Below are 18,870 nucleotides of genomic sequence, written 5' to 3'. Positions count from 1 at the left end.
TGAGAACGTAGCGCGCAGCTCAACGGCGTCGTTACGTCACGATGCGTCCAGAATAAAAATGGGAGGGCCTCACGCAGAGTGTTTTTATTTATTTCTTTGTGTCTCCTAGAAGGAAAACACTAACAGTCCCGCATTCGCGTAGCGATGCGCATCAGTATTAGGACGGTCACGTAGTTTCCCCTCGAGTGTTCAAAGTTATAGGAATCTAAAGGGTGGAGAATGAAGCGGCGCAATGCGGACTGCAGCAAACTCCGTCGCCCGTTGAAACGGAACCGAATCACCGAGGGTATTCACAGCAGGTACGGACGGAGAAGCTCCCGGCCACCGACCGCACCGTAATGGCGTCTCAGTATTGAGCTCGGCCGTATATGAGCTGTCATACTCAGATACAGATGACAGTTCAGTGTGATCATTCACTCCGGCCTCAGCGTGTAACATATGTGTGGATGCTGGCTTTTCTGTATCATCCATAGGCTTCGGTAGTGCAGACTATGAAATAAGAAGCAGTACATATAGTACTGGCCATGTCATGAATGTTCTTATGCAGTTGTCTTTTATAGCCATCATAACAATGCTTTGCTGGAAGATCCAGCTTGTGCAAATGTGTTTTGGATCATGGTAACTGGTTAACCAGCTATAATATAAAACCAGCTTGGTGGCTAGATTGTTGTTGGTCTATAAGAAACCAGCTACAAACTTTAGCTGGGTTTTACAGTGGTATAAAAAATGGTTATCATGTTTTTGACACATACACTGTTTTCTATAGATGCCAGCTGCCAGGTGAATGTTACAAAGGCAGTCCTATACAAATTGGTTGTTTTTAGATTGTTCTAGAAATGTTTAGATAAGTGTGAATTTGTTCCACATGACACTGTGTTGGCCGAGGTCTTATATCTGCGATCCAATCTGAAAAATGAGTGTATGTATACACACTATTAAGATCTGAACTATTTGAATAGTTTTAATATATGAGGTTCTTTCGGTTAAAAATGTCAGGAAGAGAACTGGAAGAGTCAGAGAAATGTGATACGTTAACAGTCATGGAAATGGACTACAGTGAATGTAAATTTCTATGGTTATGCATGGATGCTCACAGATGTAGAATTTTCCATTATATGTTGTCTTTTTGGAGACTTTTGGACGCAAATGTGACCCTGGACCACATAACCAGTCATAAGGGTCAATTTTTTTAAATTGAGATTTCTACATCATCTAAAAACTGGATTAATAGCTTTCCATTAATGTATGTTTGTTAGGATAGGACAATATTTGGTCGAGATACAACTTTTTAAAAATCTGAAATCTAAGGGTGCAAAAAAAAAAAAAAATCACCTAAGAAAATTTTGAGAAAATCACCTTTAAAGTTGTCCAAATGAAGTTCTTAGCAATGCATAATAATCAAAAATTAAGTTTTGATATATTTACGGTAGGAAATTTACCAAACATCTTCATGGAACATGATCTTTACTTAATGTTCTAATGATTTTTGCCATAAAAGAAAAATCGATAATTTTGACTCATAAAATGCATTTTTGGCTATTGCTACAAATATACCTGTGGTCAAGGGTCATAAATAAGTATAACATTTAATTAAAATGTAATTACTTAAAAAAAATATATATATATATATATTTATTTATTTTTATAATTTATTTAAACAAAACTCATACCTGACATATTGATAGAAATCCTACCTTAGAAATAATTTTTAAAGTGCTTATATGCAGTAATTATAGATGACTGAAAAAAGTAATCAAAGTTTATTTATAATGAGCGTTTGCATTAGATTTCATAATTTCATTTTTGTGATTCTTATGATTTCTCTTTATCTGGCAGTACCTTCCTGTACCTGAAGTTCCTGGTTGTTTGGGTGCTGGTTTTGCTGGCCGACTTTGTGCTGGAGTTCAGGTTCGAGTACCTGTGGCCTTTCTGGCTTTTCATCAGGAGCGTTTACGATTCCTTTAGATATCAAGGACTGGTGAGTATTTGACAGAAACCCAACTAATGGCTCACTCTCTGTTTGGTTTTTTGTAAATGTGACCCTGGAGCACAAAACCCAGTCATAAAGATTTAAGCATCATCTGAAATCTAAATAAACAAGCTTTTCGGTGATGCATGGTATTTTAGGATATTTGGTCGAGATACAACTATTTGAAAATCTGGAATCTGAGGGTGCAAAAAAAAAAATCTAAACATTGAGTAAATCGCATTTAAAGTTGTCTAAATGAAGTTCTTTGCAATGCATATTACTTCAAAAATTACGTTTTTATATATTTATGCTACAAAATATTTTCATGGATCATGATCTTAATAATTTTTGGCATAAAAGAAAAATCGATCATTTTGACCCATACAATGTATTTTTGGCTATTGCTGTGAATATACCTGTGCTACTCAAGACTGGTTTTGTGGTCCAGGGTCACAAATGTCTTTGAGTGCTGGTTAAATCTCATCTCTCCACTTCTCGTCTGATTCCACAGGCGTTCTCTGTGTTCTTTGTATGTGTCGCATTCACATCAGACATCATCTGCCTCCTGTTCATCCCCAAGCAATGGCTGTTCTTTGCCGCCAGCACATATGTCTGGGTACAGTACGTGTGGCATACAGGTAGGCCAACATCACTCAAGCCCCATCCAACTTTCCATGAGTACGGCTAAGACTAAGGCTGCTTACACACTAGAGTTGACTGAATGTCAGAGAACACTAAGAGAACGCATGGAAGAAATGTGCTTGCGAAAGCAATGCTCTATCATGTAACCAAAAGTTGCACAATCTGCCTTAGGCTTCTATTGACCAATGCAGACATGTGTATCCAGTTGTGCTTTCAGAAACCAAGAAAATGTTCTTATTTGATTTCAAACTGTCTCAGTTTGTTGCACATTTCTGTCCATGAAATGCTCTGTCATAAGTTTTGCTAGCTAGTAAGTGCCCTGAAGCCTTTGTTGCTGATTATTTAGTGGAATAAATGAGGAGTATTCTGCTAAATATTACGCAACTGTTCACTTTATTGGCAGTTACTAGAGAGGGAGATGTTGAAAGGGCTTTTCTTATGCAAATGATACCATTTAAATCTCTCTAGATAGTCCCTCATCTTGAATATGTTTGATTATTGCGTAAAAGAAAAATATGAGCAAGTGATTTCTTTTTTTTAATTAATATTTATTTCAAAGCACTTATTTTTGAAACACAACATTTTTAAAAGAATACAGTAAAGCTGTGATATTATGACATAATAATACAATTTAAAATATTGTTTCAATTTGAGTACATTTTAAAATATAATTTATTTCTGTGATGGAAAGCTACATTTTTAACTTCATTACTCAGTCTTCAGTGTCACGTGATCCTTCGGAAAACATGCTAATATGCTTATTTAATGCGTAAGAAACATTTATTATTTTTGAAAACGGTTATGCTGATTAATTTTTTTTTCAGAAATTCAAATAATTGAATAGAATATAAAGGACACTTTTAATCAATTTAATGCATACTTGCTGAATATACAGTTGAAGTCAAAAGTTTACATGCACCTTGCAGAATCTACAAAACGTTAATTATTTGACCAAAATAAGAGGGATCATACAAAATGCATGTTATTTTTTATTAATTTACTGACCCGAATAAGATATTCCACATAAGATGTTTACATATAGTCCAAGAGAAAATAATAGTTGAATTTATAAAAAAGACCCTGTTTACATACAGTTGATTCTTAATACTGTGTTGTTATCTGAATGATCCACAGCTGTTTGGTTTTTTTTAAGTGATGGTTGTTCATGAGTCCCTTGTTTCAGTTCAGTTGCCTTTAGGTCACACAAATTCGTAACCGTTTTTGTGTATTTGTACCCTTTTCCAAAAATTACTGTATAATTTTGAGATCCATCTTTTTACCCTGAGGTCAACTGAGGGACTCATATGCAACTATTACAGACGATTCGAACACTCACTGATGTTTTAGAAGGAAAAAACAGTGCATTGAGAGCCAGGCGGTTTAAACTTTTGAATGTAATGAGGATGTGCATTTTACCTAAATATATATATATTTTTTTTCATTTCATCCCAGCTCTTAATGCATTGTTTCCTTCTGAAGCATCAGTGAGCATTTGAACCTTTTGTAATAGTTGCATATGAGTCCTTCAGTTGTCCTCAGTGTGAAAAGATGGATCTCAAAATCATACAGTCATTGTTGGAAAGGGTTCAAATATTTCAAAATGCTGAAAAACCAAAGAATTTGTGGGACCTGAAGGATTTTTCTGAAGAACAGCAGGCAGTTTAACTGTTCAGGACAAACAATGAACTCATGGACAATTATTACTAAAGCAAAAAAAACATAGCTGTGGATCATTCAGTGTGTATGTAAACTTTTGAACAGGGTCATTTTCATAATTTAAGCTATTATTTTCTCTTGTGGACTATATGTCAACATCTTTTATGTGAAATATCTTATTCAGGTCAGTGCTAAATAAAAAAAATAACATGCATTTTGTGTGATTCCTCTTATTTTGGTAAAATAATTAACATTTTGCAGATATGTAAACTTTTGACTTCAACTGTATATGCTTCCATGTAGAGATTTGCATTGGTCTTGTATTTGAACTCTGAGTAAACAGTAGAGATCTTTGATGGATTTTCGAGTGCTCCGGTCATTATATGTCCTCTACTTGGGTCGATTCAGTGATACCTCTGGACAAAGAAGGAAAAGAATTGCTGACACTGAGTGATTGTTCCTTGAAAATGGCTTCAATATGCCTTGAGCTGGGACTGTGATTGCTCCTGCTGACACACAACTTGCAGCGTGTCTCAACAAGAGAGGGTACTTTCAGCGAACAAGGGTTTTGTTTGCAGCCTATAGCTTGTTTTGTCAAACCTGTGTGACGTTATTGATCTTCCAAACATCCAGTGGCCTTTTTTACAACTTTTGCAATGTCTGATGTCTCTGAAGGTCACTAATGGGCTAGATGTCATTATAGTTTGAGGAATTATGCATTCCTAGATACCCTGTAAGAATGTCATAACTATTAACAGCAGGCTAGAGATCAATTGTCAAACATTATACATAATTTTCCCTCTCTCTCTCGTTCTATTTTCAGAGCGAGGTGTTTGTCTGCCGACTGTCTCTCTTTGGATTCTCTTTGTCTACATCGAAGCAGCCATCCGATTCAAGGATCTGAAACATTTTCATGTAGACCTTTGCCGTCCGTTTGCAGCTCACTGGTAAGCAAAAGAGAAGAAATGTTCATTCTGCTCTTTTCGAAACAACAAAAAAGCAAAAGAGTGCAGATTCCTTCACAATGCATCCTTTTGAGTTCCATGTAAGAAAGAAGGTTTTGTCATTTTTTTCTTTTGGATGAAATATCTCCTCAAGCACACAGTCACGCCACATTATGCTTCACAGATTTTTGATTATTAAACATAGATGATGTAACTGTACTACTTATAACACATGAAGTCAGCTTTGTATTTGTAAACACGCTGGTGGCGTCTCCATAGCAGCAAATGGGAGCGTTGCCATTATCTGAAGGTGTCTGATGTTGAGTCATCACTAGTTGTACAATCATGTTTTTTTCTGTTTTCTCTAACATGTTGTTCTAACCCTTTCACTGCAGCATTGGCTATCCCGTGGTGACGCTGGGCTTCGGATTCAAGAGTTATGTGAGCTATAAGATGCGTCTGCGGAAACAAAAAGAGGTGCAAAAGGAAAATGAGTTCTACATGCAACTTCTACAGCAGGCCCTGCCTCCAGAACAACAGATGCTTCAGAGACAGGAACGAGAGACAGAGGAAGGTAAGAAAACTGTTTGACTATAAAAATTCACTGACGCTTCAGAATAAAAAATTGCATTAAGAGCTTTTGAATTTGAAGATCAGGGTAAATTTAACTTACTTTGTGTTCTGAGGAACAAACAAGTATCTTCTGAAAAATAAGAAAAATTTACACCCCTTCATTCTGTTCAAAAGTTTACACCCCTGGCTCTTAATGCATCGTTTTTCCTTCTAAAGCGTCGGTGAGCATTTGAACCTTCTGTAATAGTTGCATATGAGTTCCTCAGTTGTCCTCAGTGTGAAAAGATGGATTTCAGAATCATACATTCATTGTAGGAAAGGGTACAAATACACAGAAATGCTGAAAAAGCAAAGAATTTGTGGGACCTGAAGGATTTTTCTGAATAACAGTAGGCAGTTTTAACTGTTTAGGATAATCAAGGGACTTATGAACAACTGTCACTAAACAAAAAATAAAAAAAAATCTGCTTTGGGTCATTCAGGTAACAACACTGTTTTAAAGGGATGGTTCGGAGTAGATTTGACTTTATTGCTATGCACTCCGAAGCCCATGTAAATACCCCATCCAAAGTTTTTTTTTACCTTAGTCAAACACTGAGGGAGATATCAGAGTTTTTCGAATGGCTTGCTACAGCCGTACATGGAACATCTTAAAAACAACTGTTACCCGATCCCTACTAGTCTGAAAAACTACAAATGGCGAAATGTCGACGTCACTTCCCTGGTTTGGGAAAAGCACGTAAAAGTCCACCTACTACGTCTGTTTGCATGTCAACGTAGTAGGTGGACTTTTACGTGCTTTTCCCAAACCAGGGAAGTGACGTCGACGTGTCGCCATTTGTAGTTTTTCAGACTAGTAGGGATCGGGTAACAGTTGTTTTTAATACACTCATGGTGGACTTACAAATTTTCCAATGCAGTGTTTTGTGAGTACATACCCTATTTACACTACTGTAGAAGTTTGGTAAGATTACGTGCACGTTTAGTGGTGCAATTTACGAGATGCATCAGATGTTCCATGTATGGCTGTAGCAAGCCATTCGAAAAACTCTGATATCTCCCTCAATGTTTGACCTAGGTAAAAAAAACTTCGGATGGGGTACTTACATGGGCTTCGGAGTGCATAGCAATGAAGTCAAATCTACTCCGAACCATCCCTTTAAGAATTAAGTGTATGCAAACTTTTGAACAGGGTCATATTAAAAATTCAACTATTATTTTCTCTTGTGGACTATATGTTAACGTCTTATGTGAAATATCTTATTCAGGTCAGTACTAAACAGAAAATAACATTGCAGAATCTGCAATTACATACACTACCATTCAAAAGTCATCAGTATTCAGTATCAGATTTATAATGTTTTTTTACTGAGCAAGGGTGCATTCATTGTATGAGTATGATAAGTGACAGTAATGACATTTATAATGTTACAAAAAATGTAAATTTCTAATAAATGTAGCTCTTTAACTTTATATTCATCAAAGAATCCTGAGAAATAGATTAATCAAATGATTAATCGCGAATAATCAATAATAAATTATACACATTTAACACACATATATTAGGTAAACTCTTTTTTTTTTCTCTTTTTTTTTGTATGTGATTAATCGCAATTAATTGTTTGACAGCCCTACTTAAAAATGTAATGTATTACAAATATATTAATCCACACCACTGTTTTCAGCATAGTACAACATAATAATTAATGTTTCTTAAGCAACATATTAGTAAAATTTATAATGGATCATGTGACACTGAAGACTGGAGTAATGATGATTTGCCACCATAGAAAGATATTATTTATTAAAATAAAAAACAGTTTTTTTTATTGTAAAAATATAACTGTTTTGTACTGTATTTCTTATCAGCTTTTAGTGAGCATAAAAGACCAAACTTGAAACAGTAGTGTATGCATTTTTTATCTATTATGTGAAACAGTATAATACATTTTAAATATTTTTATCAACATTTATTGCATGGCTGTTTCAACAATTGGAAACCAGTTGTCATAAACATATTTATTTTGCAGTTTTATGAAAGGATTTGTTCACTCCAGAATTAAAATTTTCTGAAAATGTACTCACCCCTGTCTCATCTACGATGTTCATGTCTTTCCTTCTTCACTCGAAAAGAAATTTTCCAGGATTTTTAGCGAAATGATTGGTCAAAAAAATAAATAAATGCATGTGCTTTTTAACCACAAATGCTCATGTTACACTAGCTCAGTATTGAAAGGGTCACACATGATGTAGGCGGAAGTACCGACTCAGTGTTTACAAAGTGAACGTGCAAAGAAAGCCCTTTACAATAAAGGTAAAACAATGATGTTGGATGATTTTTTTTAAAAAGAAAAGAGTTCTTGGAGGAGCAAATGAGATTTTTTTTTTTTTTGTTTGTTTGTTTTTGCCTGGAATGTTTTCCTTAAAAACCTTATTTCTTTTCAACTGAAGAAAGAAAGACATCTTAGATATTCTGTTTTTCACCTGTTGAGTTGATTGAAACAGCTGTTCCCAATGAATCAGGAAAATTAGGATGCTTTAAAACAGCTTGGACTATTAGGAATGGTATAGAACTTTGGATTTTCCCATAGAGTTTTTTGCCCTACCCAACCTTTTTGAACCGAAATACACAGACAAAGAACCAACCGCGTGTGACATTTTTTCAGTGTGATTATGTAATGTGTGAAATTGAGCTAGTGCAAGACGTACAAACGTACTTTTTTTTTTACATTTTTTTATAGAAAATGACAGATAATTTTGCTAGATAAGACCCTTATCTCCCAGCTGGGATCGTGTAGCACCCCATTGAAACTGCAATTTGGACCTTCAACCCATTGATCCTAATTGAAGTCCACTATATGGAGAAAAATCCTGGAATGTTTTCCTTTAAAACCTTATTTCTTTTCAACTGAAGAAAGAAAGACATCTTAGATGACATTGGGGTCAGAAATTTTCACAATTTTTTTTATTCAGGGATTAACTAAGTCTAAACAACTAACTAAAAAAATAATTCATCACACTGGGAATGAAAGGGTCAACTTTAGTGCAGTGTATTATAGGAAACGGCACTCGATGCTCTGTGTTTTGGATGCATACCATATGTTTTACCTAATGGTATCTAGGTGTTCCATGCATACAGAGAATTTCCATACTGTGCAGTGTGCACATTAAACACTGCAAAAATAATATCAGTTGCATGGTAGTAGTACATTGCCTATTCATTTGCATGATGCTTTCCAGCCTTTCCAGTCAGACAGCATTGCCTTTTAACCTTAATCTCTTTCATTGATTTGGCAGCCACCTCAAAAGGCATGTCTGAAGCAGACTCTGTGTTAGTGGCTCAGAACGGCACTGCTACTACTAAGAAGTTGCCCATTTCTCTGCCTGAACTGGAGTATAAGGACAAGGGCAAAGACAAAAAACAGCAGCAGCACAACATAGGAATAAACAACAACATCCTACAGACTGTGGATGTTAAACTACAGGACATTGAGTATATGGAGAACCACCTAAACACTAAGAGACTCAACAACGAGCTTGGCGGCAGTGCCGAGAACCTGTTCTTGAAAGAGGAGGTGGGTGGTGGATGCGGAGGCTCTGCCACCTCCAAACATTACAAAAACACCTCCCCCCATAGCCACAGCTCCACCAATGGCAGCGTGCCATCCTCCTCATCCAACAGGAGTGAAAAGAAACAGAAGTGTGCAGGGAAGAACCTTGCACCTCACAGAGATCTGATGGAGAACTGTATACCTAACAACCAGCTCAGTAAGCCAGATGCATTAGTGCGGTAAGTGCAGACTATCATCTGATTCAACCATTGGAGTGAGTTCGTCCTGTTTATTCTGTTTTTCTTTGTCTGGCAGGCTTGAGCAGGACATAAAGAAGTTAAAGGCTGACCTGCAGGCGAGCAGACAGGTGGAGCAAGACCTGCGCAGTCAGATCAGCTCTCTGAGCAGTGCTGAGAGGAGCATGCGCTCTGAGCTCGGCCAACTCCGCCAGGAAAACGAGTTGCTGCAGAACAAGTGAGAAATTGGCTGCTTGAAGCCCAGATGATTACCTGTATATGCAAAACACTTTTTGGCATGGGACTCTGACTCTGTTTAACTTGGGACCATTAGACAGGTGGTGGTTTTTTTTATTAAGGGTGAATACTGGTGTCAGTTATTTTAATATGTAAGAAATGAAATCACATGATTGTGATTGGTCAGTCCTAGTCAGTGCTGAGAAATGTAACGTGTTACAGGTAGGGACAATAATATACTCCTGCATACACCTGTAAAAAATTAAAATAGTTATTTAGACCAGTTATGATATGATGCATTTTATTTCACAGTAATGATATACAGTAAAAAGCCAAAAAATTATTCATTCCTCTGGCAAATTCTGACTTAGTTACTTTTTATTCAACTAGCAAGTGTTTTTTTTTTTTTTTTTTTTTTGACCGGAAATGACACTTCTCCCAAAAGATAATCAGACGATGTACAAGAAGCATCATTGTGGGAAAAACGCTTAGCTTTTATTTACATTTGAACAAAAAGTGGCATGTCCAAAATTTTTCATACCCTTCTCAGTAATCAATAGAAAAGCCTTTATTGGCTATTACAGCAATCAAACGCTTCCTATAATTGCTGACCAGCTTTTTGCATGTATCCACTGGTATTTTTGCCCATTCATCTTTAGCGATGAGCTCCAACTCTTTCAGGTTGGAGGGTCTCCTTGCCATCACCCTGATCTTTAGCTCCCTCCACAGATTCTCAATTGGATTTAAGTCAGGACTCTGGCTGGGCCACTGCAAAAAGTTAATGTTTTTGTCTGCTTACCATTTCTTCACCACTTTTGCTGTGTGATTTGGGTCGTTGTCGTGCTGAAATGTCCACTGGTGCCCAAGGCCAAGTTTCTCTGCAGACTGCCTGATGTTGTTGTTGAGAATTTTGATGTATTGCTCCTTTTTCATGGTGCCGTTTACTGTGATTAGGTTCCCTGGTCCACCGGCTGAAAAACACCCCCAAAACATTAGGTTCCCACCACCATGTTTGACAGTGGGGATGGTGTTCTTAGGGTTGAAGGCTTCTCCTCTTTTATGCCAAATGAAGGCTACATCATTGTGGCCAAACAATTCAATTTTTGTTTCATCTGACCATAAAACAGAAGACCAGAAGTCTTCTTCTTTGTCCAGATAAGCATTTGCAAAGGCTATGCAGGCTTTTATGTGCCTTATCTGGAGGTGTCCTCTTTGGTCTGCGTCCATGGAACCCAGCGGTGTGCAGTGTCCATTGGACTGTCTGCCTTGAGATGTTGCCACCAGCAGAGCCCAGATTCATCAGGATGGCCTTGGTGGCGATCCATGGATTCTTTTTTACCTCTCTTACTATCCTCCTGGCCAGCACAGGTGTCATTTTTGGCTTCCGACCACGTCCTCTGAGATTTTTCACGGTGTGGAACGTCTTGCATTTTTTAAGAATACTTTGCACTGTAGCCACTGGAACTTCACAACATTTAGATGTGGTCTTATAGCCCTTTCCTGACAGCCACAATGCGCAGCCGAAAGGTCCTCAGTGAGCTCCTTTGTCTTAGCCATGACTGTCCACAAATCAAGAGCAGAGAGCTTCTGTTTTCACCTGTTGAGTTGATTAAAACAGCTGTTCCCAATGAATCAGGGTAATTAGGATGCTTTAGAACAGCTTGGACTTTTTGGAATGGTATAGAACTTTGGATTTTCCCATGGACTGTGACAGTTTGCAAAGGGTATGAATAATTTTGGACATGCCACTTTTTGTTCAAATGTAAACAAAAGCTGAGAAACATTTTTTTCCACAGCGATGCACATTTGTACATCTTATTATCTTTTGGGAGAAGTCTGTGTCATTTCCGGTCCAAAAAAAAAAAAAAAACTTGCTGGTTGAATGAAAGTAAACTTTAAGTCAGAATTTGCCAGGGGTATAAATAATGTCGGGCTTGACTTTATAATCACAATATTGTTATTTTTGCTTTAATATGTCATAATTCTCATTAATTTCAGCATCACAATAAACTAATATAAGCCTAAAAAAAAATACAAACCAACTTACTCAAGACAAGCGAACAGTCAATGATAATTTAAGAGCAAAGAAACTAATTAAAAGCAATATGACAAAAAAGGTAATTCCTAATAAGAATATATATTGTTGTCCGTCACTTTAACACTGTAAATACACAGTTTGAACATCAACATTGCACAGTGCTTACAAACAGATAAATAAACTTAAATTAAGTTAAATGTAGGTTAAATAAAAACTGTACGGTACATGTAAAAAAACAATATATAATAAAAGATAAAAACTTCACTCAACGGTTAAATGAAATTCTATGGTGTTTTAAAATTAATTTATATTTAATTTAGTGATTCCTCTGCATACCACTAGAGACCCGTTTAAGTGCATGTCTCTTTAAATGATATTGAACTACCAGTTGTAGTTGTTTGTCAGTACACTACTACCTAATTATTTTCTTGAGGTAACACCTCCGTTTGTATCATCAGAAGCACATTTCCATCTCTCTACCTGCATTTGTTTGTGCCAGTGTTGATTATGTGCGTCTCTGTCTTAGGCTTCATAATGCCGTCCAGGCCAAGCAGAAGGACAAGCAAACGATTGTGCAGCTGGAGAAGCGGCTCAAGGCAGAACAGGAAGCGCGAGCCGCGGTGGAAAAGCAGCTTGCAGAAGAGAAGAAAAGAAAGAAGATGGAAGAGGCCACAGCTGCACGTGCTGTTGCTCTGGCAGCTGCCTCCAGGTAAGACTTAGAAAAATAATTCAGCCAAAAATAGTGAAATTCTGTGAAATAGTCTTCACATGGTAATATGGAGATGTGTGTTTATGCATCTTGTGCTGGTGGACCTGACTCTCGCCTCCCTTCACAGAGGAGAGTGCACAGACTCACTGAGGAGCCGCATACGTGAGCTGGAGTCGGAGTGCAAGAAGCTCACACATGACATGAAGCTAAAGGAGGAACAAATCAGAGAGCTTGAGCTCAAAGCGCAAGTAAGCCAGATCCCCTGCTGACATGGTGCTTTAATATGCTTTCCCAGGAGCAATATTTAGAAAAAAACATTCAAGGAGGGATTGCCTTGTGAGTCACACCGTGGTTCAGAATAAAAAAAAAAGATAGTACATTTAAAATCAACATGAAATTAAAATTGACTGTTTACTTCCTTTACAGATTTCTTTTTTGTATTTATTTAGTACTTACTTTTGGTATCAGTGTGCAGAGTTTATCAGTGCCCAAACCCAAAGAAAATAATATTTGTCTTTGTTATTTTTCTTTAAATAAAACTTGTTGCACCACTGAACCAACTTCTTTTTTTTTTTAGAGGCAATGAAGGAATTTGGTTAATGTTAACTTAATAACCAAATAACTATTTAACTAGTTAATAGTGTACACCACCTTTCCTAATGTTTGGGGTCTGTTTTTTTTTTTTTAGATTTTTTTCAATGATTGTGAAAGAAGTCTTGTATGTTCACCAAGGCTGCATTTATTTGATCAAAAATAGGGTAAAAAATACAATACTGCGAAATATTATTACAGTTCTATGTTCATATATGTTAAAATTAACATATAGACATAGAAAGTAATTTATTCCTGTGATGCAAAGCTGAATTTTCAGCATCATCACTCCAGTCGCATGATCTGTTAGAAATCATTCTGATATGCTTATTTGCTTAATATTAATTAACATCTAAAATTCTGATTATCAGTGTTAAAACTGTTGTGCTGATTCATATTTTTGTACAAACTATGATAAATGAGCGTGAGTGAGTCATTGAGTCATACATTCAAACAATTTGTTTAAACAGCTGATTGATTCAGTAACGAAACACCGTGGCTTTGTTCAAAACTAATTTTGTTGATGAAAGAGCAAAAACAGGAACTTGTGTCTACAATGTAAGTCAATTAATATTAACTTTGTGTTTATTGGACTGTTTTATGAAATCAATATCACATTTGATATCACACTCTCTGGAAGTGTTTGTTTGGTTTTTGCATTGTCCTCAATGTCAAATTGCATATTGTGTAAAGAACAATTATGATAATATCTACTACCCCTAGGTAGTATACAGTGGTAGCCAAAATTATTAGAACACTAGTATTTTCACCAGCTAATAAATGATTTTAAGTCCGTTATTTCTATCTTTTGCTGTAGTGTGTCAATAGGAAATATCATTTTGTCATGAACTGGAAGAAGTCTGATTCATAAGCAAATAACTCAGTATTTGACAACTAATATTTGGCCTGATTCCTAGGACAGTCTTTATCTTCTACATAATTGTCTGCAAATTCTCAAGTCTGGAAGCAGCTTTATACTGTTCAGATGGATAAAAATGTACCCTGTATTTATTTTTATCAAAATATTCGATTTCACTCAGCGAAACATCAAATTATATATATATATATATATATATATGACTAAAACATAGATGAATCCCCAATAATCTAAATTCTATGATTATTTACTGACATTCATCGTCGGAACACAAAAAGATATTGTTGAAATCTGACTCTGAGAGCTTTCTGACCCTGCATAGACAGCATCACAACTACCACATTTAAAAGTCATAAAGGTAGTAAGGACATTGTTAAAATAGTCCATGTGACATTAGTGGTTCAACCATAATTTTATGAAGTTAAGAGAATACTTTTTTGAGCACAAAGAAAACAAAAGTAATGACTTCAACAATTTAGTAACACGTGTTGAAGACTGACAAGGAAGAAAATAAGTTCTTGAATAAAGTAGTTATTTTTGTTTTCTCTGAGCCCAAAAAGTATTTTCGTAGCTTCGTAACAGTATGGTTGAACTGATGCCAAATGGACTATTTTAACAATGTTCTTACTACTTTTCAGGCCTTGAATGTGGTAGCTGTGTTGCTGTCTATGCATGTTCAGAAAGCTTTCGGATTTCATCAAAAATATCTTAAGTTGTTTCGAAAGGTCTGGTTTGAAACAACATGAGGGTGTTTTTTTTTTTTTTTGGGTGAACCATCCCTTTAACTCTTTGTTTGTCTATATGCAGGAATTGCGCAAATATAAGGAGAACGAAAAGGACACCGAGGTTCTGATGTCAGCGCTGTCGGCCATGCAGGACAAGACCCAGCACCTAGAGAACAGTCTGAGTGCTGAGACCAGAATCAAACTGGATCTCTTTTCAGCGCTCGGAGATGCCAAGAGACAGCTAGAGATTGCTCAAGGTCTGCTCCTTTCCTGTCTTAAACGATTAGTTGACTTGCAGAGTAAAAAATTCCTTATTTTTGTGTCACCAAGATGTTCATGTCTGTCTGTCTTCAGTAGAAAAGAAATTAAGGTTTGTGAGGAAAACATTCCAGGATTTTTCTCCATATAGTGGACTTCAATGGTAGCCAATGGGTTAAAGGTCCAAATTGCAGTTTTAATGCTGCTTCAAAGGGCTCTTCACGATCCAGGCTGAGGAATAAGGGTCTTGCCTAGCGAAATGATTGGCCATTTTCTAAAAAATGAATATACTAAGAATATACTAACAAAGAACTAAAAAAATCCATCTCATTCTCCGCTAACTTTAAAATCACCTGACAGCCTTTTTTTTTTTTTTTTCGGAAACCTTTTTTGGACACTGTCGACATGTTTGCTGCATTAGTGTGCGCCTCTATTTGATTGCCTCACGTCATTGTTCGCTATAATTTACAATCTATAATTTCGGTTGCCGATCATTCGGTGCATCCCTAGTTGGTACTTCTGCCTTCGTCATGCGTGACCTTTCCAACACGATTATGTAACATGAAGTCTAGTGCAAGATGAGCATTTGTGGTAAAAAGTATATACAGTTTTATTTTTAGAAAATGAACAATCATTTTGCTGGACTGGGATTATGTAGAGCCCTTTGAAGCTGCATTGAAACTGTAATTTGGACCTTCAAACCGCTGATCCCCACTATATGGAGAAAAATCCTGGAATGTTTTCCTCAAAAACCTTAAAGTAACACTCCGCTTTTTTTGGAAATAGGCTCATTCTCCAACTCCCCCCGAGTTAATAAGTTGATTTTTATCATTTTGAAATCCATTCAGCCGTTCTCCTGTTCTGGCGATATCACTTTTAGCATAGCTTAGCATAGATCATTGAATCCTATTAGACCAATAGCATCGTGTTCAAAAATGACCAACGAGTTTCCATATTTGTTGTATTTAAAACTGGACTCTTCTGTAGTTATATCGTGTACTAAGGCTGATAAGATTAGGAACTACACTTCCATTCCGGCGTAATAGTCAAGGAAGTTTGCTCCCGTAATATGGCCAAAGCAGGCGGAGTATTATCAGAAATGAGTTCCCAGCTAGTTTAGCATTTGCACATGTGCTGCGTGGTATTACTGCTCCTGCTTCGGCCATATTACAGCAGCAAACTTCCTTGACTATTACGCCAGAATGGAAGTGTAGTTCCTAATCTTATCAGCCTAGAAAATTGAAGCTTTGCATTTCCACCGGTCTTAGTACACGATATAACTACAGAAGAGTCAAGTTTTGAATAGGACAAATATCGAAACTCGTTGGTCATTTTTTAACGCGATGCTATTGGTCTAATAGGATTCAATGATCTATGCTAAGCTATGCTAAAAGTGATATCGCCAGAACAGGAGAACTGCTGAATGGTTTTCAAAACAGTAAAACTCAACTTATTAACTCGGGGGGAGTTGGAGAATGAGCCTATTTCCAAAAAAAGTGGAGTGTTCCTTTAATTTATTTTTGACTAAGGAAAAAAAGACATGAACAACATGGTTGACACTGGGTACAGTAAATTAAATTTGCCCTCTGCTCATTTTATTTTGGATACGCTGCTTGTTCTCTTCATGAAATTGTGTTGCACAGAGCCGCATCTTGTCATTACTTCCTGTTTTTGGGTTGCTTAGACGTATTTGGTCCGTGTTGTATTCATATTTCATTCAAACCGCACCGTAGTTTGTTTGGAAGCGGACCGAGACCCATCTTTTTAGCATTCTTGATCCGCTTGTTCGGTGTCGGACCAGGGTTCAGATGGCAGCGTTCACACTTACTCAAATGAACCGAACTGAGCAATCACACCAGAGTTAGTTTTAATCAAACCAAACATGACAAGTGTGAACACACCCTTAATCTTTTCTTTTTCCGCTCACAGGTCAGATTTTGCAGAAGGAGCAGGAGATAAAAGAGCTGAAGCAGAAGATCGCAGAGGTCATGGCGGTCATGCCTAGCATCACCTATTCGGCAGAGACCAACAGCATGACCCCAGTGACCCCACATTACTCCTCCAAGTTCATGGATACCAGTCCTTCCAGCTTGGACCCCAATGCCTCCGTCTACCAGCCGCTCAAAAAGTGAAAGTCCAATCACATTGTCCACTTTGCTCTTTGATCTAAGATGTTCAGTATGCAAACCAATGGGACGGGGTAGTATTTTTGTTTGACTCACCCCTCCTCTGTTCTTTGTTGTTAATAAAATAAGTGGAGAAATGGAGAGGAAGAAAATTAGTAAAGGGAATGTCACATTGACCAGAACTGCCCTCCTTCTGGTTATTTTTGGAAGCTCTTACACCTGAAATTTTTCTTGGTAATGGCACTTCAACATGTTGTGGTTCTTTTGTCATCCTCCATTCGTTTTGTGAGATTTTATTAGCACCTTCTCATCTTTGTGTTGAATCTGAACAGTTTTATGTGCCAGAAATGGTGACATGACTTCTTTTACCTCCTGGGTATAAACGTACCATCTTTAAGTTTATCGAATGTAAGAAGAAAAGGGAAACGTATTGAGATGAGATGAGTATTTGTTTTGGAAAAATGTGTTTGTTGCAATGGAGTGACTAAGAATGCATTTCAGTTTAAGTATGAACATAGTATTGTACAACTCTCTGTTTTATTTTTCAAGGGAGGTAAAAAGCATTTCATTACAGATGTTGGATCTGATTTGGAAATATTTGAGGTTTCTGTTCCTCCCGTTGCTGTTTTCGAAGGTTAAAGACACGGAATTTAACAGATATTTAAAAAGGGACTGATTTTCACGTTGTATTTGTTGACAAAAATGCTGCATAAATATTTGGGAATGTTGTCGTATTTTCCGGTTAATGCAAGTCCTTTTTGTTATCGGGACAAAATTGAAATAGAGTTTAGTTGAAACCAGTTGAAAAGCTGAACATATGATGTCTTGTTTGCCAGTTGTTATGTTACACAGTGCCTTGAAATATCTTGTATTCTCACACACCTCCCATGCCGTATTCACCCAATCTGACTGGTCAGCACACCACATGACCTGTCTTTTCCCAGCGTGGCATTTATAATCATCTGCCCTCTTGTTGCCATGTGTTTTGTCAGGGAAAAACCATACAGGTAACAGCAAGCCCACTCCAATCTAGTAGTTATCAGTGGTCTGCCGTTTCTGTCACGTCTCTAATTTGCATTAACATGCTTGTTGCATTTTATATTACTTGCTGATGGTTTGATTTTGGTAAAATGTGCCAATATTTCTGGCCCTCCGCCATTTCATTTCATTGAAGATAATGCAAACCATGCATCATTTCATAGAGACGTCATTCAACACTGAAAAATCAGTCCATTAATGCTTCATGACATTTCTTCTTCAGCGGTTTAAGGTTTGTGTCATGATGCAGGCAAAATATGCTTGTTTGGTTTAGTCCTTGTTTTACAACAGGGCTGTCTTTTTTATTTGTCTACTTTGGGAAAGTATTACTGTGGATTGCATTTGGTGTTTTTATGGTAAACTTTGTGGAGAGTAAAGAACACGCCTTTGTTTCTCATTGTTTGATTTTTATTTCTTAAGTTTTGTGTGTGTGTGTGTGTGTGTGTGTGTGTGTGTGTGTACGGGGGTGTCAAGTACATCACTTCTCATTGTGGGGAGTTTGTTTGTGTTTTTTACTCCTTTTATTGTCACTTTGCCTTCTAAATATTTAATAGGTGTAACTTAAATCTTTATTGATTTTTAAAAATGTTATGAATATTCACAAGAAATTACTTTGGATTAATTCTGGTCATCCATCCTTGTGAAAAGACAGCAGGGTTATTAGCATCATCTAAAACAATCAAATATAAAAAGAAATAAA

The 18,870-nt window shown here is 36.8% G+C and overlaps 1 protein-coding gene across 1 annotated transcript; it reads left to right on the top strand.

Moving 5' to 3' along the window:
• Nucleotides 1-60: 60 nt before the first annotated feature.
• Nucleotides 61-18,567, top strand: maco1a (macoilin 1a). Its single transcript, XM_073821779.1, has 11 exons — nt 61-299; nt 1,837-1,978; nt 2,481-2,607; nt 5,091-5,214; nt 5,607-5,785; nt 9,082-9,574; nt 9,651-9,809; nt 12,373-12,555; nt 12,683-12,803; nt 14,831-15,005; nt 16,936-18,567. Exons 1-11 carry the CDS (start codon nt 220-222, stop codon nt 17,136-17,138), a joined length of 1,986 nt encoding a protein of 661 aa, XP_073677880.1. The 5' UTR covers nt 61-219; the 3' UTR covers nt 17,139-18,567.
• Nucleotides 18,568-18,870: the final 303 nt, after the last annotated feature.

The sequence above is a fragment of the Garra rufa genome, chromosome 17 (genome assembly GCF_049309525.1).
Source record: "Garra rufa chromosome 17, GarRuf1.0, whole genome shotgun sequence".
Classification (NCBI taxonomy): domain Eukaryota; kingdom Metazoa; phylum Chordata; class Actinopteri; order Cypriniformes; family Cyprinidae; genus Garra; species Garra rufa.
This window is presented reverse-complemented; position numbering and strand designations above follow the sequence as displayed.